This window comes from Panicum virgatum, chromosome 9N, assembly GCF_016808335.1.
Source record: "Panicum virgatum strain AP13 chromosome 9N, P.virgatum_v5, whole genome shotgun sequence".
Classification (NCBI taxonomy): domain Eukaryota; kingdom Viridiplantae; phylum Streptophyta; class Magnoliopsida; order Poales; family Poaceae; genus Panicum; species Panicum virgatum.
This window is the reverse complement of record NC_053153.1, coordinates 54,184,020-54,208,696: the sequence shown is the minus strand read 5'-3', so window position 1 is coordinate 54,208,696 and position 24,677 is coordinate 54,184,020. Positions and strand designations below refer to the sequence as shown.

General features: G+C 42.6%; 3 protein-coding genes and 1 long non-coding RNA gene across 5 annotated transcripts; 1 reads left to right on the top strand and 3 right to left on the bottom strand.

Annotated features, from left to right (window-relative positions):
* Positions 1 to 1,117: 1,117 nt before the first annotated feature.
* LOC120692090 (NADH dehydrogenase [ubiquinone] 1 beta subcomplex subunit 8, mitochondrial-like) lies at positions 1,118 to 4,257 on the top strand. Its single transcript, XM_039975304.1, has 4 exons — positions 1,118 to 1,325; positions 1,433 to 1,519; positions 1,637 to 1,732; positions 3,928 to 4,257. Exons 1-4 carry the CDS (start codon positions 1,194 to 1,196, stop codon positions 3,982 to 3,984), a joined length of 372 nt encoding a protein of 123 aa, XP_039831238.1. The 5' UTR covers positions 1,118 to 1,193; the 3' UTR covers positions 3,985 to 4,257.
* A 901-nt stretch (positions 4,258 to 5,158) lies between these two features.
* On the bottom strand, positions 5,159 to 15,718 carry LOC120689119 (pEARLI1-like lipid transfer protein 1). The gene is made up of 2 exons (XM_039971454.1): positions 15,568 to 15,718; positions 5,159 to 5,845 (listed from the first exon to the last, which is right to left on the bottom strand). The coding sequence occupies exons 1-2, from the start codon at positions 15,716 to 15,718 to the stop codon at positions 5,412 to 5,414; spliced, it is 585 nt and encodes a 194-aa protein (XP_039827388.1). The 3' UTR covers positions 5,159 to 5,411.
* A 915-nt stretch (positions 15,719 to 16,633) lies between these two features.
* Positions 16,634 to 19,322, bottom strand: LOC120687330. The gene is made up of 2 exons (XR_005680697.1): positions 18,926 to 19,322; positions 16,634 to 17,176 (listed from the first exon to the last, which is right to left on the bottom strand). It is a non-coding gene; the product is annotated as an uncharacterized LOC120687330 (long non-coding RNA).
* A 1,777-nt stretch (positions 19,323 to 21,099) lies between these two features.
* On the bottom strand, positions 21,100 to 23,924 carry LOC120691706 (AP2-like ethylene-responsive transcription factor AIL5). 2 transcript variants are annotated; one of them, XM_039974865.1, is made up of 3 exons: positions 23,257 to 23,924; positions 22,560 to 22,900; positions 22,138 to 22,339 (listed from the first exon to the last, which is right to left on the bottom strand). In XM_039974865.1, exons 2-3 carry the CDS (start codon positions 22,766 to 22,768, stop codon positions 22,258 to 22,260), a joined length of 291 nt encoding a protein of 96 aa, XP_039830799.1. In that variant the 5' UTR covers positions 22,769 to 22,900; positions 23,257 to 23,924; the 3' UTR covers positions 22,138 to 22,257. The 2 variants fall into 2 exon arrangements, 1 of the variants encoding a protein (XP_039830799.1); XR_005682359.1 differs by lacking the exon at positions 22,138 to 22,339 and adding an exon at positions 21,100 to 21,297 and having other exon boundaries at positions 22,560 to 23,924.
* Positions 23,925 to 24,677: the final 753 nt, after the last annotated feature.

Here is a 24,677-nt window from a genome sequence, read left to right as displayed (position 1 = left end):
TACAGCAACACAAGGGATCTGCACTTCTACAGGAAATAAATACCAACTCTTTGTTCAACAGTTTACAGCTACGGTTATGATCTGCAACCAACATCTGTAACTGAACATGGCCAACGACTGGTCACGGGATTTCGCTGGCATCTTGCTTACTAGCTTTGATATGCTTTCCTTCCTCTTTTATGAGCACAAATGATAACCTTTGAAGGTTCAATTTATATGATCCACAACTTTATATTAAATATGTAACTTTATCAAGGTATCATGTACTATTTGCATACACTCAGAATCCATGAATCACATAAATATAATACTACCACAAATATCTCAAATGTGTATAGCTTTGTTCAAAAATAATCTGAATTCACATCCAAAAAGTGAAATGGTATTGTGATGCTTATTGTTTTTGCCACCGCATAACACTGGCTCACCTCACCAGAGGGCGCGGCAAAGTCGCGCCAGGTTTCTAGTACCAAACTATTTTTGATGATCGCAAAAACACACCTCCCTCTTGCTCAAATGTAGAGGATTCCTACCTCCACCCTATCCTTTGAGTAATATGCTACAACACTAGCTATAAAAAATATAAAATATATTATTAGTGATGGAGAGATAAAATATATGGGGTATAAGAGATAAATAATCTGCTGGAGATGTTTCTAGGAGGCTTACTGTTCACTGTGATTCGCGGGCTGTATATAAAATTTGAGTAATAGCGAAAGGGCATGCAACCTAGTGGTTACAAGAGCCTCGGTACCACCTCACATTCTGGGTTCGACTCCCAATAGAAATGAATATTCTAGAATTGAATAACGTTCTGCTTCCAGTGATAGGCGATGCTCCGTCGACAGCGAGACGTCTGCGATGACTTCATCAATCTTGAGGATTTGCCAGTCCAGCCTTTGAAGATGCTCATAGAGATAGGAATTGCTTACGTGTATCTATAGGAGTGAACATACGTGCGTTGTATGAGTGTTTGAGTTGTACCGTGTAATTAAAAAAAATAAAATTTGAGTAATAGAGTATATCGACAAGGCCTAAATGGAAATCCATTTCTAGTCTTCTGCACTGGGCCAAGAACACGAAGCCCGAACAAAGCCCACTCAACTTCCTTCTCTGTTGTCTCTTCCTCCGCCGCGCAAGCACACCACACGACGACTCGGCACTCGCACAGATCGGACAGAGACAGGATAGAGATGGCTGGGAGGCTAACCGCAGCGGGGTCCCGCATCCTGGGCGGCGGCGGCGCACGCGCCGCGGCCGCAGCGCTCCGGCAACGCGCCGGCATGGGTCTCCCCGTAGGCCGCCACATCGTCCCCGACAAGCCCGTAAGTCCCTCGCCCCCAAATCTAACCCTAGCTAATGCTCTTCTCCTCCCCGCTTGTGGACATTTCGGCTCTAATCGACTCTATCTGGCGGATTTTCTCGGTCGCAGCTCCCTACGAACGACGAGCTGGTGTGGGACAACGGCACGCCCTTCCCGGAGCCCTGCATCGACCGCCTCGCCCCGCACATCGGCAAGGTAGTACGGGCCTGATCCAATACGTCGCGCCGCGCCACATCACAGGCTTCTGGATTCGATGGATTTGATTTGACTTGATTTGGTTGGTTGATTGGTTGTATGTTTGGTGGTGGATAGTATGAGGCGCTGGCGTGGCTGTGCGGAGGACTCGGGTTCTTCGCTGCTCTCGGTGTGGCCGCCGCTGTGAATGACAAGGCCTCCAAGATCCCATATGTAAGTGATCAATGCAAACTTTCCTTTGTGTAATGCCATTTCCAGTGTTTGGATGCGGTGCAGAGACCAATCATGGTACCCAAGTGTTGTTTGAACTGTGATACGGAAACTTGACATTCTGTATTGTTGTAAAGATACTAGCTAGTTGAATAGCCCAGGTAGATGACAGGTTGCAAAACCATTGATAACCTCTGCAAATATCATCAATGCAGGAGTTGTCCAGGGTTTTGTAATTTGTATTATGCTTGTTTATCAGTTTGTAGAACCAAAAGTAAATGCTACAACAGGGAAACATGTGAATGCATTGAGATAAGTGTTGTTTGAGTTGGACACTTGTCTGACTAATAGCCATCGTGGAGGATCTTGTTTTATATATGAATTGTGCATTCTTATTTCAGTAAGACCAGTGATGACATTTGTTTTCTTTTTGCTGATATTTTGGACGTAAATGGATTCAATCTTTGATCCAATATTAAATACTTGTAGCTCTTAAGGTTTAGTCTTAGCTTACGTTTAGCAACTTATTTTAGGTATTCTTAAATTCAGCTTCAGATGTTCATGAATGGGAGGATATTGCCCATGGTAGCAAACTACAGTTAAAAATATTAGTTAGTGTTCAACTCTATGGATATTGTGAACTGTTCAACTAGATGAGGCCCTGGATATTTGTTGAGTGTATTATGAATCCAGCACAAATTGACCTATATTTTTTTTAATGTGCTTGTTGAATTCTGTTGCACACAAGGAGGGATAGAGTCCGGAACGAAGTTATTCGGGATAGGGTCGGGGTGGCACCAATTGAGGAGAAACTTACCCAGCATCGGCTGAGATGGTTTGGACATGTTCAACGAAGGCCTCCTGAGGCGCCGGTGCGTAATGGGGTTCTTGAGCGGGTCGATAATGTAAAGAGGGGTAGAGGTAGACCTAAACTGACGTGGGATGAGTCGGTTAAGAGAGACCTTAAGGATTGAAATATCTCTAAAGAGATAGCTTTGGATAGGAGCGCTTGGAGACTAGCTATCAATGTGCCTGAACCTTGAACTTATTTTTTCCGGATTTCATCTCTAGCCTACCCCAACTTGCTTGGGAAAAAAGGCTATGTTGTTGTTATTGTTGCTTGTTGAATTCTGGTACTCAATGACTAACAGTTATTCTTAGTAGACAAAAAGGCATGGCCTTGCTTTTTTTTTTTATGTAAAGCATCAGGCAAAACAAAGTTGGCTGGGGTTTCCAGTTTCAATTGACCATGCAACAGGTGAATGTAATGCCTGATACAACCTATAGCAAATACTAACTCTACCCATCAGCAGGTCTTGTAAGAAACTGTTTTTTTCCCAGCAACTGTTAACAAATACTGCGAACTTAACAAAAGCAAAGACAAACCAAAACACAGTTCTAGATCAGAAGAATAACTGCCAGTTAACAAAATCATCCAATCCCAGCCGGCAAAGACACCATTGTTCTGTTAGCTCGCCTTCACCTTGACTTCAATTGTTTCCCCTGTACGCTTTGATCTGTTTATTTTGGTAGCTTTTGAAGTTAGTCCATACATTTGTTCTTTTTGAAACCTTTGATCCCTGACCTATAATGTCTCCTGAGCAATGCCAATATTGAAATATGATTCTGACTGTTCTGCAGGAATGTCATGACTTGATAGAGTAATCTGTTATGATATTTGAAACATACTATAAAGACCTTATTGACATGCTATCCACTTGTGGAATATGTTTGATGCTGCACACTTGCACAGAGATGTTTTTAAGTTTATGTTAAACAGCCTCTTTTCCATGAAGTCCCTCTTAGAACTGACTAATCAACTAGCTCTTCAATCTGCCATCAGACATTCAGACAGTGACAACAGAAAGTTACCTGTGTACTGTTTTAGTGTTCCATTCTATAACGGCACTGAAAAATCACAAATATCCTTTTGGTGCAAAACCATAGAAATGGATAATTATCTTACTTAACTGCTGAATGATTACAGTATTATTTGACATGCCATTAAAGTAAATTTCAGTACAATGGCATGTCTGTTGAACAATTTGTGATAGATCTCGGCAAAATGGTTCTTTAGATTTGTGAATATAGGCCAAACCAAGTTTTGTTCGTGCCTTGTGAATTGGCAAATAAGGATGCATGAGATGGATGTGTTTTGCTGAACGAGCTAACAGAAGCTTCACACATTTTTTCTGCAGACTCCCAAGGTCTACCCGTATGACAATTTGAGAGTGGAACTTGGTGACAGACCATAAAAGACTAGTCGCCTGTTCGAACAAGCACTGTGATGAAACGAGCCCGACGTCTCCTTTCATCTTATAAAAGCAGGGGGACTTGTTTATCATGTTTGTTTTTGTTATTATGATTATCATGTTGATGTTGTAAACTGCCACCATGTGATTTGCTCATCTGCTGAATCTTGGCAAGCATGGCTTCACCCAACAATAATGCAACCAGTGTTTTCGAGCAACTATTTGACGGGCTAAGGGATAAACTTCATCGATTTAATTTCTGATTTTCCTTGTTCACATGTGGAAGTCCCTTGTAACTTTATACAGCGCTCTGAATCTTGTTTGCATCATTCATCTGTCAGCCGACGTTCCGTATGTGTAAATCGCCGTGCATTGTGATGGGGTGAGCAATATGCTGTGTGTTGTCACCAGTACAGAATAGTTCACTGGATGTCACCATAGAATAATTCGGTGGAGCTTAGAATACATAAACGAGTTGCATAAACCTAATTAATGATCACAATCTTACAACAGATTAGCACAGTAAACACGATTTCCTACTACCGATAGCCCAGAGCGAACGTGACAACACCAAAGTAGCACAGGATGTGACAACACAACTACACACAACAGCGGGCCACCGAACAGGCCCAAATTAACAGTGTTCACCTACTAGCAAATTGAGGACCAGTTACTCTGCATCCGCAGGATGGCAGCGGCCCAAATCAGGTCGAGCACTGGAAGCCCTGCGGGAGCTTCTTGCCGGAAAAACTAGAGCCAATTCATTCAATGCCATTAAAATTTTAGCAAATTCCTTGATTGCCATTGACCCCACATGTCATAGATACAAAAAAATCCCTTCAATGCCATTCAAGGGGTTGGCGAAAATTTCAATGGCATTCAGGAAATTAACTCGAAAAACTATGCATCTTCTGAAAGTTTTTTTCCCAACATAACTTCCAGTATTTGAGATTTGTGTAACTATTACCAACCATTAGATCTACACACTCAAACCTAATCCTGCCTTCTCCATCCTTCACCGTGCCCGCCGCCGGCGCCCCTACTGGGCCGCGCCGCCGCGCCATGGCCGCCCTCGGCCGCCGCCACCGCCGCCCACGCCGCCCCCGGCCGCCGCCGCGCACTGCCGCCGCGGCCGCGCCGTGGCCACCGCGCGACGCCGCCCCCGGCCGTCTCCACACCATGGGCGCCGCTCCGCGCCGCCGTCGGGCTACCGCCGTGCCCTGACTAGGCCGCGCGCGCCGCCGTGCCTAGCGCCGCCATTTGGTCGCCGGAGAAGAATGGTTCAACATTTTAAATTTACCATTTGAACATTTGAGATCTAGAATTTCAACATTTTATCTATAGAGTTTCAACATTTCGGACGTCAAATGTTGAACGTGTTTAAAAAATATTGAACGTATTTAAAATAAATATTGAACAGTTTACGAAAGCTAATTGGGCCAAATAGACTTTAAAAATGAATAGTTTATCCACCTTCCACGAGATGCATAGAGCCCCCGCTTCTTGCCGCAGGAGTTGACGAGGACGCTGAGCTCGACGGGGAGGCCGAGCTGGACGACGCCCAGCACGTTGGCGCGCAGCGCCGTGCACAGGCACACGGCCGCGTCCAGGTCGGCCAGCCCGCCCAGGAGCTGGCAGCATGGCTGCGTTGTGGAAGTGGAGCCGGACGGCGACGACGAGCCCTGCTGTTGCTGGCCCAGCTCCAGGCTCAGCAGCCCGCCCAGCACGCTCGCGCACGCGCCCAGCTTCAGCGCGTTCACCGGGCACCTGCTGCTGCCAGCGCCGCCGCCGGGCGTGGGCGTCCTCGGGGTCGGCGGGCACGGCGCCGGCACGGGCGGTGGCTTGGGGCACGGCGAGTACCCGCCTCACGCGGCCGAGTGGGTGGCGAGGAGGAGGAGCTGGCTCAGCGCCAGAACGGCGGCTGGTGCCGTCGCGCCACGGCCGTTCCTGCGTCCCGCCACCGCCATGGCCAAAGTTTCCAGCGGTTTTTGCACCTGTCTCTGTGTGTGTGTTCGACGCCACAGGCCGAGAGCTAGTACACTGGTGGTATTTATAGGGTAGGGAGGGGGACTGATCCGTCATTTGGCGAGGGTACCGTCTGATCGATGCAAGCAACAACCAGTTTGTCTGATCTTGCTATGTACAGTACGATGTCATCAGCAGGGCTGATGATGGAAAAGGCTCTGATCTTTTGGAATCCAGTGGGGACAAGGGTCACAGGGGAGAGGTGGTTTTGGTCCTTTGGAGTCTTGTAATTCTCTAGCGGTGCTGCGGTGATTCACGGCTGGAAAGGTCGTGTACTGGGCTGCCACTCTCGGCCTAAGCCTTAAATTGTGCGGTGGCTCCTAACGGGTGGCATGGATGATCGATCCGGTAGCGGCTTAGCGAGGGCAAGTATAGTAATTGGTCAGGCACAACCCACAGCTTCAGCTAAGCAGCAGCTCGGCGCCGCTGCCACCTGTCCGGCTTGCTGATCGGTGCGGGCGCTGCAGCTTTAATATGCCGTACGCCGATCGGTGTCCTCGTACTCCCGCTGAAGGCTGTAGCTTCGGTGCTCTCGTCTTAATCTTATCCGTGACTTTGCAATGGTGCATGGCTGAAAGGGCCACACTGCTGATGTTCCGATGCCTCTATCGATCTGAAGGACGATCCTTTTGGAATCATGCATAGTCTTCTGCAGCCTCTTAACGACCAATGTATTCAGATCAAGATCACGTTCCTGCACAGGGCTATCTACTCTTTCTGATGAGGAAAGCCTTAAGCCTGTGGCTCCCCTTGTTTGTCGTTAGATTAGTTGCTGACTTCTTCGGCATGTATTGGTGTATATATACTCAGAGATCATCAATACAAACGTTGTTGTCGCAATCACTTTCGTTTTCCCCGCTGCTTCCTCATCCCTCCACCACCGCCGCCATGTCCTTCTCCTCCGACTTTTACGATGGCTCTCCTCTCCCCAACACTCTTCGTGCCGCCACCACCCCTGTAGCGCCCGCGGTTATTCGCGGCATCCACATTCAGTCACCGATGCCCATCGTTCTTGACCTCAATGAGGTGAACTGCACCTCCTGGGTGCTTGCCTTCACCGCCGTGTTCAGTCAGTAACTCATGCACTCAGTGTGGCCTCGGCAACCACTTTGATGGCAATGTTTTTTTTTTGAAACGGAACCGGCAGGAGAGTTGCCCGTTGTATTAATAAGAAGAGAGAAAGTCTAGAGGCTAAAGTACTGTATAGAAAATTTTGTAACTTTTACAAGAATGGTCAAAACTCACACTCTACCAAGAAGGCCCACCAGGTGTTTCGCTCCAGCCAAAATCCAAGCCGAAGACTCATCCTTGATCTTGGTAAACACCACAAATGAAGGTGTTTCTCTATGATTGAAAATGCGGGCACTACGCTCATTCCAAACCTCTCAGCACACTAGAATGATTAGAGATTTTAGTCCTTTGCGCGAGACTCCTTGCCTTCTGGCCATCGCTGACCGAGGTTGTGTCTTCCCAATTTGTTGGTTGCAACATTGGCTCCAAATTCTATCTTGAACAACAAGCCAACAACCGAAGAATTTGCACTTTGGAGATGCCCATGCTGACCAGATGATCTCATTGAGATTGGTTTCGATTGCCCATACGAACTGTGCACCGTACGCTGGACTTGCCGAGTGCTGTCCAGACTTGTGTTTCCAATGGATTTCATCATGGATGTGCTGCCTTAGGTTCACCCGTTCGACAGCCATCCAAAGTTGCACAAATTCCACAAAGTGCTGTGTGAGAAAGAGGGGTGTAGGAGGTTCAAATCCTTCACCCATGAATTTCCAACAAGTGGTTCTTGTAGCATTCTATTATTCTTTTTGGAGATTATGTAGACAGATAGGGCTAGGTCTCTCGGAAGGATGCCATTCATCCATGCACTGTTCCAGAATGTTATTTTCCTTCCATACCCAATTGTGTGATGGTAGTTACTGCCGCGAATAGAAGCTGGTCTGTTTCATTAAAGGGAGCTCGCTGCCGACCCAAGGCTTGCCCTCAGAAATCTAGTCTCACCAAAGCCACCTAAGCCGGAGACCTCTCGCAAATTTGCCATGGTGTAGGATACCTAGCCCTCTATTTTGATGGCAATGTTGCTCCTCAAGGTGATTATGATTCGGTGTAGATTGTAGAATGACTGTGGAAACATCTCTTGGTTGTACATCCGCATAGCGTCTCATCTCCTCAATGTTGTCTCCACCACCAATGATGACACAACCTTTTCTCTGTGGTGCGGCGTCCGTGACCTTTTTCGCACCAACAGGTTCACCCGTGCCATCTACCTCAACGCCGAGTTCTGCACGTTCCTCTAAGGTGATCTATCTATTCTCACCTCCTGCACTAGCATGAAGGCAATGACAGATCGTCTCAACGACCTCAGTTACCCCATCAGAGTCGCCAACCTTGTCTAGAACATCATCCGTGGTCTCAACCCCTTGGCTACACCACTACATTCCACACCTGATGCTACGCTGGCATTTGCCTTCCTTCCACAAGGCATGATCCATGCTCCAGATGGAAGAGCATCGTCTCGCCAAGTTGGCCGATCTGCAGGCTGCCTTGGCTCTCATTGCTTTGGCTCAATGCAGTGACGCACCTCCCCCATCTCAGGCTAGCACCACGGGTCAGTGCACTTCCAGCAACAACTCCTACCCGTCTACACCATCCTCCACTCTTCAAGAAACGGAAGAAGCAAGCCTCTCAAGCTAGCTCTTCTTCCATGATGGCGCGACCACCATCCTTTTTGAGTAGGATTAGTAGGTATAGAAGAAAACTACTCGGGTAGTACTCGCAAAGGATTCTTAGGCTAATACTGATCTAGAGTTTCATGTAACCCTATCCCCTCAGGCTATATAAGGGCGAATATGGACCCCCCAAACAATCCCTTGGGCAATACAAACCACCAAACATGATGTAGGGTGTTATCCAGTTTGCGGCCAAAATCTGTCTAAACCTTATGTTGCTTACACCATCGAGTTCTTGATCTCGACGACTCCCTGTGTACAATCAACTATATTAGGGTATTCCTAGGTAGGCTTGCCGATAAAACACCGATGTACTGGTAACATCTCCTACCTCCAACCCCATTGTTCTTCACGAGTATTAGTGGGCAATGGCTCTTCATTACCCATTATACACACATAAACTACTTTACTACCACATCATCTCTAGTTCTTCACTAATCAGGGAAGGGATATACGAGGTGCATGTGTGCATTCATGGGATGTGTATGTAAGCATGCATGTGAATATCTGTCATAGTTTCATATGTTTTGGAAATAGCCACATAAGTAGGAAAAAAAAACCTAATGGACCTCTTCAGTACAATCTGCATCCAAATTACACCGCATCGCTATGAAATAATGTGAAGTATTCTTCCAAAATCTCCATCAAAATTACTCACATGTGCCGCAATTGAAATGAAACTAACCTAATATAACATCTAAATATGTATCTAAACTACACATCTTTACCATTATAAAAATAATATAAACTATCACTATAAATGTCTCCAAATTTCTCCACTTATATGCTATTATAAATAATGAAAAAGACAACAGATGAATCTGGCAACCAATGATGCCAATTTGATATAAGGAGGAGGGAGCAAAATAAGGAGAATTGTCATGGAAGGGAGATATGAGGGGGAGGGAGCGTCAACGACTGTCGCTAGGGGCCACCACTGATACCGCCTTTGTCGCTAGCCAGGGTGTGTGAAGGCTGTGTTTAGGGTGTGGTGGAAAGGAGCTCGCCGGTAGAGGTGGTGTAGACCTCGGATCACCTCTCGGAGATACCACAATGAGGGGTCAGAACGTTCTGCAACATAAGGGATCAATGGCTACTTGCACATGCGAATCGCTGACTAAGTGTAGATCACATCAAAGTGGATGTGTGAACATTGGTGACGACGAATTGAAAGGAGCACGAGGGAAAAATAGAAAAATGTACCAATTCTTTAATTTCTCCAAATCTGTTAGAAACATCATATATAAACGAAGCAATAATCATTTTTAGATCTTATCAAAGGGGCTCTAATCTGAAAAAAAACCAAGATGAATACATTGTTGATAATAAGCTTTATTTCGGTCTTGATCAAATAATCATAGATAGTATTACAAGTACAAATTTCATACTTAAATTGATAGATGACCCACATGGAAACTTATTGTGCGACATATTCTAAATGTAAAACACACTTAACCAACATGTATGCAACGGCTTGATAGATGACACACATTGAATATATTATGAAATCAATTAATGCATGTATAATTAGATCCGTTCGATCGTATGCTAGGCTGTCATGTATACACCCCTTGTTGGTAGAGATTGGTCAACGTTTTGCCATCAGTGTAAACAGAAACAACGCAGGCAAATCCGCTTAATTCCTTCTTATTGATATTTAATTTTGCAGCTCTCTGCTGTTTCCTAACAAACAAATAAAGTACAATTTTCTCAACGAAATAGAGTAGTTAAATGTAAAAGATACCAGGTAGTGGGCTCGTGGTGTGAGTACAATAATCATAATCATTTGGTTCAAAAGATGCTCAACCTGCTGGACACGCACCTAGGGATGGCAACGGGTAGAAACCCGTCGGGTATCACTAACCCAAACTCGCACCCGACAGGATAAAATCGTACCCGTTAAAAAACCCATACCCGTCGCGGGTATGATTTCATGCCCGTACCCGTACCCGTAAGGGTTTTTTACCCGCGGGTTTCCCGTACCTGATAGAAGTAGCAACAAAATTTAATAAAAAGCATAAACAAATACACAATGCATTATAGGAAAATGAGTCTATGAGTAGGTAATTATCGATGGGAATGGAAGTACATGAGTCTAAGTTTATCTTAGCATAGCATGTAATTGGACCTTATTTTGATACAAGGCCTTGTGACATTGGTATTTTAGGTTATATATAGTCGGGTTTATTGTACCCATGGGTTTGCGGGTTTGGGTACTTGGAGAACAAACTCGCACCCGCAAACCCGACGGGTATGAAGTTTATCCTATTAAGAAACCCGCGGGTATATAATTTAGTCTATGCCCACACCCTAATGGAATAAAAACCCATTGGATTTCGGGTTTCGAGTACCCGTTGCCATCCCTATACGCACCCGACGAGGGCCACCAGAAATTGATCTATTGGATGAACAAAGCCTGTGCAGCACTGTGAACCTTCTATACCCTGTGAACCTTCTATTCCGAACTCTGCAAGTCAGCAGTTGGATGTCCAGACTACAGTGTTTGAGTTCCCTCTTACCTGGGCATGTCTCCGTTTAATGCCTTATTTATAGATTTTCAAACAATTATCACCCGACCAGCCCAGTCTCTTGGACGATCTTACTGTGTATTTTCCCCATATTTCCGTTATTCCATACATATCTAAATATGTATGAATGTTTCTGGTGGCAGACCTTTTTGTCAAGGGGACAAAGTACGTGGGTTGTGTCCAGGAGTAGAGTTCAAGAATCCAAATAGTTGTCTAATCTTATTAAAAAAAGAAAAAAAATCCTCTTTTCCTCCCTCAACTACAAAACCGGACATAGTTGCTCCCTTATCTCTTCAAACCAGACACATGGCCTCCTGACTATTTTCCCTTGGTGGGTTTTCTCTTTTTCTTTTATATTTATTCGGTCTAAATCTTTAAAAATCATAGTAAATCATAAAAATAAAAAATAAAAAATAAAAAAAATCCAATTTTGTTGGACTCTACATCAGTCATCCAGGCAGTGAATATATATTTTTCAATAGTTAATTCATATATCTGCAGTTTTCGGGGTCTAATTATGATGAAATTTGTATGGTGGGCTAATCATTACATACTTCAACTATAATAAAACTTTCATGCTCATTGGATCATTCATGCCTCGGTTATATATTTGTCTAGGTTTATCTATAGATTAACCTTAAGCCATGCAGCTGAGCCATATCTATACTATATACTATACAAAGAATGAAAACTTTCAAAAATATTTTTTATCCATGTCAATCCACCGTACCGCTCATACTGGACCCATCTTTCGGGATCGAGGGAGGTAGGTGGAAGAGCAGAACTATAGAAATCATGAGCTAGGGAATATTTCTAGCCAAAACCAATTATTTCTTTCACCCGCCAGGGTCATACCCACCTGGATCCGAATCCCTCCACCTTTTATCATATTTTTATCCGAATACTAATGCGTATAGGGATCTTATCAAATAAGATACAAAACAGATAGTTAAAATTTGGATTCGGAATCGGATCCGGATAGCTCGTCGATTCGAAATATAGCGTCATCGGAGGATCAATTTACAAGTAGAGAGTAAAGGATTATTCCCTCTATTTCAAATTGTAAGTCATTTGTGATAAAATACTAACACTTATGATACCAAATAGTATCATTAGATTCTTCATTAGGTATACTTTAATAGTATATCTATTTAATACTCTAAATCTTTATAATTTTCTAAAATTTTGATCAAAGATAAATTAGATTTTTCATTAAATATACTTTAATATTATATCTATTTGATACTATAAATCTTTACAATTTTTTTCTATAATTTTGATCAAACATAATAATAGTTTGACTCTCGAAGAAAGTTGGAATGGCTTACAATTTGAAAGAGAGGGTGTAGAAGATAGCTAATAGAAAATAACATACTTATATTTGTATAGCTTTTATTTCTAAATAAATAAAACAAAGTAAATAAATATTCAATAAATATTTAAATACTTAATAGTTAATCTATATAAAAAGATTCACCATTTAATAAAATAAGTAATTTGACCCATATAAATAATTTTATCACGCAACCTCTTTATGTTCGAAGAGTAGCCTGATGTGATCTTGATACTGTTCAAATAGTCGAACATACTTTAGTTCTCTTCCTTGCTAAGAGTGTAGCACGCAAGACCTAGTTAATGACGTCTTTTATCTATTTTTTCTGGATGTAGGGCGGCCCGTTGTTTCACACGTTGAAGATCTTGCCGTGCTTCCAGTGTATCCTTTGGCTTACCGTAGACACCAAGGAAGCCTAGAAGGTTCACACAAAGATTCTTTGTTAGGTGCATCACATCAATTGCGTGGAGGACCTCTAAAACTTCCCAATAAGGTAAATTCCAAAAAATACTCTTCTTCTTCCACATACGTGCTCGTCCGTCATCACTCTGCACACTTCTACTGCCAGGTGCTTTTCTGAATACTACTTTTATATCTTTGACCATTTCAAACACCATTTTCCCACAATGGTGCCTAAGTTTGGTACGATGATCTGCCTTTCCACCGTAGTGAGCATGCCTCCTCCTTAATGGGTGCTTGATCAGAACAAATCGACGATGACCCATATACATGATCTTCCTACAGTGTTTGAGATACGTGCTGTCCGTTTCTTCTAAATAATAGGTGCATGCCCTATAACCCTTATTAGAATGTTCGGACAGGTTGCTTAGTGTGGGCCAATTGTTGGTGGTTACAAAAAGCAATGCACGTAGGTTAAAATATTTCTCTGCGTGCGCATCCCACATACGAACACCCTCATCTTTCCACAATAATTGAAGATCATCAATCAGTGATTTAAGATACACATCTATATCATTATCAGGTTGCTTCGGGCCGGGGATAAGCATTGGCATCATAATGAATTTCCGCTTCATACACAACCAAGGATGAAGGTTATATATACAGTGTCACAGGCCAGGTAATATGGCCACTGCTCTGCTCACCGAAAGTATTCATGCCATCCGTACTTAAGCCGAACCTTATATTCCTCACATCATTTGCAAATGTTGGTAATATTCTGTCCACCTTTCTCTACTGCGACCCATCAGCGGGGTGTCTCAACATATTGTCTTGCTTACATTCTTCTTTGTGCCATCACATCAATTTAGCATTGGTTTTGTTCATGACCAAACATTTCAGACATGGTATTCGAGGGAAATACCACATCACCTTGGCAGACACCCTCTTCTTGACACGCATCCCCTCAACGTCGTCGGGATCATCTCGAGGGATCTTATACCAGCATGCGTTGCATACAAGACATGAATCCAAATCTTCATACTCACCTCGATATAGGATGTAGTCATTAGAACAAGCATGTATCTTCTGTGCTTCTAATCCTAAAGGACAAACAACTTTTTTTTGCCTCGTATGTTGTCTCCGGTAAGGTGTTACCCTCAGGGAGTAAGTTTTTTTATTAGTTTCAGCAACTCCACGAATCTCTTGTCAGACAAACATTTGATGCCTTCCATTGCAATAATTCCAATGTGGTACCCAACTTCTTTTGGCTTTGTTTACAATCTGGGTACAACGATGTTCTGTAGTCCTCCAACATATGCTTCAGATCTCTCGATTCCTTTTCTGTTTCGCAAACTTCCTCAGTTTCGTGCAGCATCTGACCCAGATCATCTTCTACAACGTGTCCTTCAACATCTTCTTCAAGCTCACCCATTGCAGTGTCATCAAAAGAGGCACCGTAATTGCCTGCAAAGTCAGGAATCATATCCTCTTCTTCTTTATTATTATTCAGCATAATTCCTTTTTCTCCATGCTTGGTCCAAATATAGTAGTTCGGCATGAAACCACTACTGAACAAGTGACTGTGGATGGTTCTTGATGATGAGTAATCCTTCTCATTCTTGCAGTTTTTGCATGGACAGTGAACGAAACCACCGTACTTGTGTTTCTCAGCAACTTTTATGAATTCATGCACGCCATCAATGAACTCTATTGAACGCCGGTCCGTCATGTACATCCATTGTCGACTCATCATTGGTGAAGCCACTTTCTAAACAATATTGGAAGTAAAAGTAATAAATTAAATAAAATCAATGATTGATTACGAAACAAATTGGAGTGTCCTCAAAATTATATACAATAAATAGTTATATTATGCATAATATAATAATAAAATAACCCAATTTCTAAATACATCTAATTAAATAGTTATCTTATGCCTAATAATTTATATAACAATAAGATAAAACCATAAGCTAAATCGGGTCCAAACTAGATCTATAAATATTTATCATGTGTATAAACTAAATCAAGTGCTAACTACATCTACAAAATTAATTTGCTAAAGCATTGGAAAAAATATCACTAATTTTTTTTAAAAAATTGAAAAAATTCGCCTCCCCTCCCCTCACTCGGCCGCCATGAACAGTGAGTCACGATAGCTTGGAGGGTGGAAGGGAGCGGGGTATTTATAGTGGCAGCACAAAAGCACCGATTGATGTTGAACAACTGGTGCCAAATATTAGGCATCGTCACCGATTGAAGTTACCAACCGATGCCTTTGCCCTGGGCACCTGGGTGGCACCGGGTCATTGCAAGATCTGGTGCCATTGTTAGCACATTAGGCACCGATTGGTGCCACCATCCAGTGCCTATTCCTCCTTGGGCTTTTGGTACCGGTTGGTGGCACCACCCGGTGCATATCGCGAGTTTTGGTACCGGGTGGTGCTTTAACCCGGTACCAAAAGTCCTCCCTTTAAACGCCGCTGGCCAAAGGTACCAGTTGTTGTTGCAGCCGGTACTGATGCATGACATTAGTACCGGCTGCAATAGCAGCTGGTACCTTTGGTAAGGATTTTTGGCCTGTTTTCTAGTAGTCGCGGCGGAGGAAGCCAGCGATCACAGATGAGGGAGGCGCGGAGCAGGCAAGATGGCTGCGGCGGGAGGCGCAGGTGGATCTCGCCGACGTGATCGTCCGGCAGAAACGGCGCCATGGCCATGTGGTGCGCGGCGTTGTGACTGGCGAGTCACGTGTCGGGTTTCTTCGAAACCTAGCAGCTAGGTATCTCTTCAACACAAGTTCATTCTGGTTGCTGCAATGATCCAACACGTGCACGGATATTTATTCGAATATGAATCGAGAGTTTCATGATGTTGCCGTCCGTTACGATGAATATCTCATCTTTGATCTGAACGATAGGCAATGCAATAACGTACGTAGGCACCGCTCTCCATGTCCCCATCTCCTGAAGTTCAGTCGTTCATTGTCATCCAGTCCGTGCTGGAACCCCTTCGTAGACACCATGGCTACTACGTCGCCGCCACCGACATCAGCCATCAACAAGACATTGGAGTAGTCACGTCTGTTTATGCTGAACAGATGCAGCAGGACCCTAGGCCCTGGCCCCTGGCACGGCACTCTTTAGTAGATGGCACTTGACGGCATGAACATCGAAAGGCTTGACAAGGATCAGAACGGGATGTGGCACTGCACGCAATGACCGCATAGATAGGAAGGCATGTCAAATGTCATCGATAAGGATCAGAACGGGATGTGGCACTGCACGCAATGACCGCATAGATAGGAAGGCATGTCAAATGTCATCGATACTTCTAGCCATTGGGTCGACCCGGAAGCGAAAGTTTGATAAAATGAGCTATACAACGCCATCAATTCAGGAGGAGATATAACTGAAACTGAAAAGAGAACCGGAAGCATCATAGCATCTCATTTGACCTCTGATGTCTCAATGCAAACATACACAATATCGCTCGAAATTTCGTGACATATCTGATATTTCAGTTTTATCGGTGCGGTCCGATTTTTTTTACCGGTCGAAATTGATTTTTTTTCGCTAAAAATTAATTAAAAATAAAAAATAAAAATAAAAATAAAAAATCCTGATATTTCGATGAGGTTCGATTTTTTTTCTACAGGAATTAAAAACCCAGTCACAGGTGTGCAAGACCTTGTCATGCATTGTCCCAAGCTAATCAACAGAACCTACATATCAGCATACCACCATCATGAACCAACAAAGTTGTGAAACTCCTCTGTTCTGGAAAACATATCCTCTATTCTTGGTGGAAGGCATTTTCCCGGTGATCATTGACTGAAATGGGGCTACCTAGGAAAAAGAAAATCTAATAGCACAGCACAATAGCGTCGTTGCTGCTTCTTGTGCCTCAGTAACCGCAGAGTACAATACCTGTTGTCCTCAATTTCAAGGGATCTTTAGTGAAACCATTACTTGTTGATCAGCTTCATAATTAGTGATGAAGTCAAATGCAAGGGAATGACTTGGTGTCCTATAACAATTAACAAAAGGTTGCAGATCTACCTCTTCAGAGTCAGTTGTAGCTGCTGCATGACAAACTGAACCACTAGGAGAGCCTGTCTTTGGAGACCTTTAGCAGCTGAAACACCCATGAACCCAAGCCGGCAAGGACACCTTCAAAACAAATAGCGTCAATTATAACAATATACGTTCAAAACACACAGAATTCGGTGCTCAACAGTGGGAACTAGATCCAATCCCTCCTCAAAGAGGACTAGACAACGTATCTCGATCCTCTATGAAGAACATGTTGCTGCCGGGGAAAACGATGCATCCTCTGGAGGAGATCCAGTACAAGATAAAAAAACAGATTGAAAACATCAAAACAACCATCCTAACACTAACCTAATTATCGTTGAGGAAAAAAAATTATTGAAAAAACTAACAAAGTCGCAGATCTACTAGAGGGTTAGACATCGCTATACTCCTTGCCACTGGCTAGGAGGTCGGAGACGAGGAGAAACAGGGGCAAGAGGAGGCGGCGCCGACGGCGGGGGACTTGGTGCGAGGCTGGAGTCCGCCTAATTCGCCCATCATGGGGGACGCACAGACTAGGATGTGACAATTGTGGAGGAGAGATAGGACAACACTTTAGCATGTTGAGATACAGAAGCAAGTTCAGAAATCATGTCAAAATTCACTCAACGTGCTGGCAACTGATGATGCATCAAGCGACTCTTGTGCTATAACAAACTGATGTAGAATGAGTAAAATATACCATCGGATCTTAAACTTAGCTCAGGGTGTCATCGAGATTACCAGACTTTCAAAATGCACATTCAGATTCATAAATTTATTAATAAGTATCATGTGAAGTCCAAATCACAATTGCTTAAGCTAAATCAAAAGTTATATAATTTATTTAAATACAAAAATATATACAAAATATAGAAACGCAAAAAGTTAGAACAAATTTATTTGTACAAATTGTTTGATTGTTCATGTCGGTAGTAACATCATCATTAAGATAAAAATCTGCTGACTAAAGCTTTTAATGTACAAGTCCAAATTGGACTTGAGCTCTTGATTGGAGGGCACTAGAAGACCCTTGAAAGGTGTTGTCCCACCTGTGATGCTGTGAATATAAATAGGAGAGAGTCCTTATGGACATAGGGCTCTAAGTTTCAGCCTCTCCCCTAAAAACCTAGCTGCCCAATCTAGCTGATCACAGAAATCATAGGAGGACTGCTTTCTCTACTTAATTCCAGCATTAGAAGCAAGAACAACAACGAAGAAAGATGAGAGGCTAAAGTAATAAGGTATGTTCAACATCCCATTTCAATTGAGTGGTTTAATCTTGGTCTTGATGATCCAAAGGACCTAACAATGGCACCAGAGCCATCTAGTCTCAAGATTGAACCCTCTTTAAGTGTTGAATTTTCATGTCAAGAAGCTCATGTTCATGTTCTTCCTCATGTTCATTTAATCAAGTTCATGCTCCTGCCTGAATACATGTGCTGTGCAAGCAGATTATCATGAGTTTCATGTTAATATCACCAATTTCGTGCATATGTTCATGTTGCTCATGTTTAAGCTAAAATTCATGACTACATGCTTCTGTTTACAGACATATACATGAAAATTATGTGTTTATGTTGAACTTTGAGCCCAATTTAGCCCCTGTTCAGTCCAACATCATATAAGTTCATGCCCTAATCATGCTGTTTGACCATAAACATGAGTTAAGATGGTTTTAGGGTTTTGAATTGAGCAAGAATAAGTGGTGAATTGGATGAATTAAGCTAACTCTAAGCCAATTCCCCAAGAACTGAAACCCTAGCCACACTAAAATCCTCAATCAGGACACTAAAATCCCCAAGAACTGAAACCCAAACTTGAGTTAATGTGAGGTGGCGGACATACCTTATGGCCGCCATGGCCGTCATTCTCCACGGCAACCATGGCTGCAACCCCTAATGCCGGACTTGCTCTGCGGCTTGTCTCGAGCGGTCCCCTGTGCCGCCACCGGGCTCGGCTCCCTCGGCTGCCGTGGATCCCGCGCCCCACTGGGCTCTTAGGGCACCGACGAGCCATGCTCGAAGGAGCTGCGCACCGGCCATGGCCGTGCGCACCTCCGGCAAGCAAAGCTGGCCGGCGCCGCCAGCTCTCTTCGCCCGAGCTTTGCCCACTCCGCCCTGCGCACGCGTCCGCTCGCCCCGCCCATGTGCGCCGCCGCGCCGGCCACTCCGCTCGCTGCCATTGTCGCCTTCGGGAGGAGACAGAGAAAGGGGAGGAGAAAAAATGAGGTAGGGTTTCGGGAAGGCGGCGTGTTTAATTGGGCCAGGCCGGGCTCGGAAGGCTGTTTTGGCCCAACAAATAAATAAGTTATTTCACCCTTTCTTTAAACAATAAAGTGTTGGGCTACATAGTTTTTGGGCTAACTATAATGGGTTGTTTTCACTCATGGGCTGCATAGTAATGAGCATAAAGAGCTTTCTGGGCAGAACTAAAATAAGTTTAAGTTTTATGAGTTTTTTCTTAATACTTTATTCACTCTTATGATATTTTCTAATGTACTTAATTATTAGGCACATATATTACGAGTTAAGCCCAGTAATAATATGATAATTATTCTATAAACTTTAGTTGTGACTCTGATGAAGTTCTAAATCTATTTCTATTTTAATAAGTAATATCAGGATATTATTAAGAATATGAAGTTATGAGCTTTTTCCATCAAAGAACATTATGTTGAGAACTAATAAGTTTTATGTTCTGAGCTTGAAATTCAAGCTACTTATATTTTCTTCTAATAAATAATTATGTTTTTTTTGTCTTAAGTCAATAGTTAGTACTGATGGAAATAGAGAAATTGTTATGTCTTGCCCAAAATTCATGTTTATAGCACGAATATTCCTCATTTGGAGAACTAAATTAAGTTTTGGACTAAACAATGTTTTTAACGACTTTTGAATAATGAATAATAATGTTCCTTTTGTTTATTATAAGTTACCCAAAATGTTGTATTATTTAAATAATGCCTTTTATGATAAATGAGTTCTCTAAATATAATGGTAATGATTGATTTATTGCTAAGAAAATAAGTCACATCTTACTATTAAGATAGTTTCAAATTATGATTTGAATTATAATTATGTTTTGGGCAATAATACACCTAATGTCAACTTTTCATGGTTGTATTCCAACCAAAAGTTGTGTATAATTATGGAATATCATTTATTGCCCATAAATAATGGATTCATGTCCTTGAGCCAAGCATTTTTAATTATGTTGTTTTCATTACACATGCGGTAAATCGGTTTTACTCCGTCGAGCTCCAGCACTTTCTATCTGGGCCGTTGGTTTGGCGTGGAGATGTGTGCAGAGTTTACTGTTGGGGCGTTATTTTATTTGGCGCAGTTGGTGTGATTTTTAAATGTTCCGCCGGTGCCAGCTCTTGAGTAACGGATGGCGCAACTTACGAGAAGAACATGCACGGGAGCTTTTTCAGAGAAGGAATCTACAATAGTGCTACTCAGTCTCTGGCCTTGTTTGGTTCGGTTCAGGTGCTAGGAATAGTAAACTTTGATGTCAAATAAAATCAGTTTATAAAACCAACTTCAGAACCCCTGCGCTAGTGACCCCGAAGAATCTAACGAGCCTTTAACCGCGCGTTTAGAGAATGGTTATAGCAAATCATCGATTAATTACCATCCTCTAAACGCACGGTTAAAGGCTCGTTAGATTCTTCAGGGTCACTAGCGCAGGGGTTCTGAAATTGGTTTTGTAAACTGATTTTGTAAATAGACTTCATTTGGTACTTCATGCATACGAAATTCTTTTTTCGGATTGAGTGCGTGCTAGTTTCCTAGCACAGCCAAACAAGGCCTCTGTACTGGACAAACGTGATAGTGGCCCTGTTTAAACGTAAAATTATTTTGCGAAAGAATCTTGCTAATTTTTTGCACGGATGCATTGTAAAAGACGAATTTAATAATGCTAATTAATCCATAATCAATGCATAATTAGCGAATTGCTACTGTAGCACCACTATTACAAATCATAGATTAAGTAGGCTCATTAGATTCGTCTCGCGATTTACAACACAGCCATACAAAAAATTTTATAAATAAACTTCATTTAGTACACCATTTAGTACTCCATACATGTCTCAAAACATTCGATGTGATGTTTTCATTTGTATTTACAGGGTTTATGGGTGGGAATAAACAGGGCAGTGTATATCTGTACCATCGGATGCACAGTACCTAGATTTTTTCCCCAATCCGCTGCAACTACACATATGCACAAATATTGGTGAAGAGATAGCTACAACATTTTTGCATTCAAAAAAGATAGCTATACAATAATAATATTTCATGGTGCACTTGTTTCTATTGTTCACCGTACCACACACAACAAAATCAAACTAATCTATTTTTAAGGGAAAATTAGAAGTGATAACCGGATATGCATGTATTTTTTGAATCAATCAAATGCACACATAAAAAATAACGTGCACAAATTTAACTACTGCTTGCACAAGTACTCATTCTATCCATGTGAAATAATTTTATTCATTTATGTATATGAGAATAAATACACATGATGCATTATATAATTTTATTGTGCAAGTAACATGCATCTTTGTGCATCATACTATCAGCACGGATCATTAATATTACCAGATAAATACTAACCTTGCATGTACGCAAATATATATATATATATATATATATATATATATATATATATATATATATATATATATATATATATATGTGTGTGTGTGTGTGTGTGTGAAAATATTTGCATGACAGATGCACACAAGTGTGTGTATTGCCATATTGTTTTGCTAGAGTGGGTATGAATGAATATCCATGCATCATACCATGTGCTTGTTGAATAATTTTTTATATGTAGAAATTTGGTGAATTATTAAATAAATAAGGGTGCTCAAGTCATGATTGAGAAATTCCTAAAACCAAGATGCACATATTTTTGTGCATAATAGGAAGCATGGATTGTTAGAGGTCCAGTGCTTTCTTTGTGCACATGACTTGATGCAACTATATTATTGTAACATGAATATACACATATCATTTTGCATATAACAAAAATATAAAAATGGTTGATAGATAATATGCACATATTTTGGTGCAAATTCTAAATGATGCATGCAATTTTACAGAGCAAAAAACTCAAATTCTTTGATAAATGCACATATGTTTTGCATTAAACTTGTGATAGCTACATCATCCTATGCCTTGCGGTCGCAAATGCAGCTGCAGCTGCTCTACCCCGCCGCTGCTGCTATTAGGCCCACGCTCAATGTTGCTGGAGACGCAAGAAACAGAAGCAAAAGTGAAGATCAATAGGCACAAACTAGTCACCAAGACACCAACCAAGTGAGAGACCAGGTGCAACTTTGCATGCACAGACAGCATCATGGTAGTAGCAATCCATGATCAGCACTTCAGCAGCACGTACACAAATCCAAAGAAACGCCTTTCTAGGATTCTTGGCATACTAGACGGATCGATCTGCGCCAGCTTACCGTGCGACACCGCGGTAGATGGACGTCCGCTGGCCGAAGGAGTCCACGGCCTTCCACTGCTCTGGCGCCGGAACCGCCGCGGCAGGCAAGCCCAGCTTCGGGTCGGCCTGGTCGAGGGAACAGGAGGACACCGGCGACGGCGCCGCCGCCCCAACCGCGCCGCTCTGCATGAAGCCGGCGGCTATGAACTTGAGGTCCGAGTCGTACATCTCCGCGGCCGGCGTCTCGGCTACGGACACCGGTCCGCCGCTACCGGCTCCGTTGATGCCTCCGCCGAGGAAATCCTCCAGCTTCGGCGGTGAGCTCGGCCGCGGCGCCCCACTCCTCCTCCTCGAGATCACCTGCTCGCGCGCGCAGAGACATGCAGAACATCTCGTAAACAGACGAAGGCTGTGTTTAGATGAGGTGAAAAGGGAAAAAAGTCACATCAGTCACTGTAGCACACTGTAACACTTTTCATTTGTTTGTGGTAAATATTGTCCTATCATGACCTAACTATGATCAAAAGATTCGTCTCGCAACATACATCAAAACTATGCAATTAGTTTTTTTATTTAACTACATTTAGTACTCCATGCATAAATTATTTGCTATATTTAATATTTCGATGTGATAGAAAATGTGATGGATGTGATGGAAAATTTGGAAATTTGGTGGGAACTAAACACACCCGAAACACACAAACACGGAAACCTACACGGAACAGGACTGCAGGAGCACCGGGATTGAAGATGTGGATTCAAGAAAAACAGCAGGAGAGATGCGAGCGGATACTGACAGTGGTGAGCGAGGGAGAAGTTGAGGGACAAGCAAACGCACAAATCTTGGAACTCAAACTACTTCCCCAAAACATAACGAATCGAGATGAAATTTTAGCCAAAGATGGGTGGTCATAGGATCTAATAGATCCAAGAACAAGATCTTGAAAAGATCAAGTAACCATCACGAATCGAGGCAAAAACCGAAATCCCTCTCAAGAACACGATTTATGAGAAAACTCCAAATCCAAGCCGATTCGCGTGAGATTTAATGGGGGGATTGAACCGATATTGCTCATAAAGATCCTCGTAACAAAATCCCTCAAGAAATCCAGCTCAAATCTCTGCCAAATGCGACGAATAAAAAATCATCCAAAAATAGCAAAAAAGAAAAATGCTCCTCCTAGCTGCCTCCATCCCCAGCTCTGGCACCATTGCTTGTGCGTGTTCTTCCAGATGAGATAAACCAGCGACGAGGGGGGGCATTGGTGACACAGGAGATGAGATGGACGAAAGGGAAATGGAGTGTGGCTGCTTGACAGCTCGAGGAAGAAGATGGCGAGCTCCAACGAAGCCCCGTATAGGTCCCCCCCCACGCCACGTAGGGGGAGGTCGGGGTTACAAAGCTCCCGGAGTTGAAACTCCCCTTATATTTTTAATCACACCGTTTCTTCGCGATATTAATTTTGTTTGAGCTCCGTAACATAATGATAATATGTATTATGACAGTATAAATACTGTATGATTTTTTTAAATTTAAAAATGTTAAATAAATAGTTAGTTAATGAGTAATAGTATATAGGGGGAATAAATATGAGAGAATGGTTGGAGAGAAGAAGTTATAGGGAGATGAATTTTTTGGAGAAAGATAGTAAAATATAGTAGAAAATACATATATGAGGAGTTGGAAGGGAGGAATGATTGGAGCAAGCCGCAAAGCAAGAAGAGGCTCTGCAAGTCTATATTAATTTATCTCATGTGGGACCGTATCCAAACGGAGAAATGGACCCTCCTCTTTTGAACGTGTGGTCCAGAATTTACTACATTCTTTTTTTTCTAATATGTACTGTGCGTCCCGAAACCCTATTCGCTCCCCACTTTCTCGCCCGCAGACCCACCTCAGGTATTGTGCCGGATTTTTAAATCTTGCATCTCGATGTCCTGGTCATGCACGGTTAGGATAAGCTGTGCCGCAGCACCGCATCGCATAGAATTTTTAGGATATGTACAACAGTTTTAGGCAGCTATTATCTATTTATTATATACAAACAGCTAAATAGACAGTTTATATAGTGAGTCGTCTGTTTAGCTGTCTCTAATATATTTAATTCATTTTTTTGACACAAAAATTATGGTGATC

Bases quoted from the DNA above. Each gene is read 5' to 3' on its own strand.
- LOC120692090 (XM_039975304.1), top strand. From the start codon at position 1,194: ATGGCTGGGAGGCTAACCGCAGCGGGGTCCCGCATCCTGGGCGGCGGC. The intron at 1,520-1,636 runs GTAGTACGGGCC...GGTGGTGGATAG, and splicing joins TCGCCCCGCACATCGGCAAG to TATGAGGCGCTGGCGTGGCT. The intron at 1,733-3,927 runs GTAAGTGATCAA...TTTTTTCTGCAG, and splicing joins AGGCCTCCAAGATCCCATAT to ACTCCCAAGGTCTACCCGTA.
- LOC120689119 (XM_039971454.1), bottom strand. From the start codon at position 15,718: ATGGCGCCGTTTCTGCCGGACGATCACGTCGGCGAGATCCACCTGCGC. The intron at 5,846-15,567 runs GTACCAGCTGCT...CGGCCGCGTGAG, and splicing joins GCCAAAAATCCTTACCAAAG to GCGGGTACTCGCCGTGCCCC.
- LOC120691706 (XM_039974865.1), bottom strand. From the start codon at position 22,768: ATGTACGACTCGGACCTCAAGTTCATAGCCGCCGGCTTCATGCAGAGC. The intron at 22,340-22,559 runs GTAAGCTGGCGC...TTGCGTCTCCAG, and splicing joins ATCTACCGCGGTGTCGCACG to CAACATTGAGCGTGGGCCTA.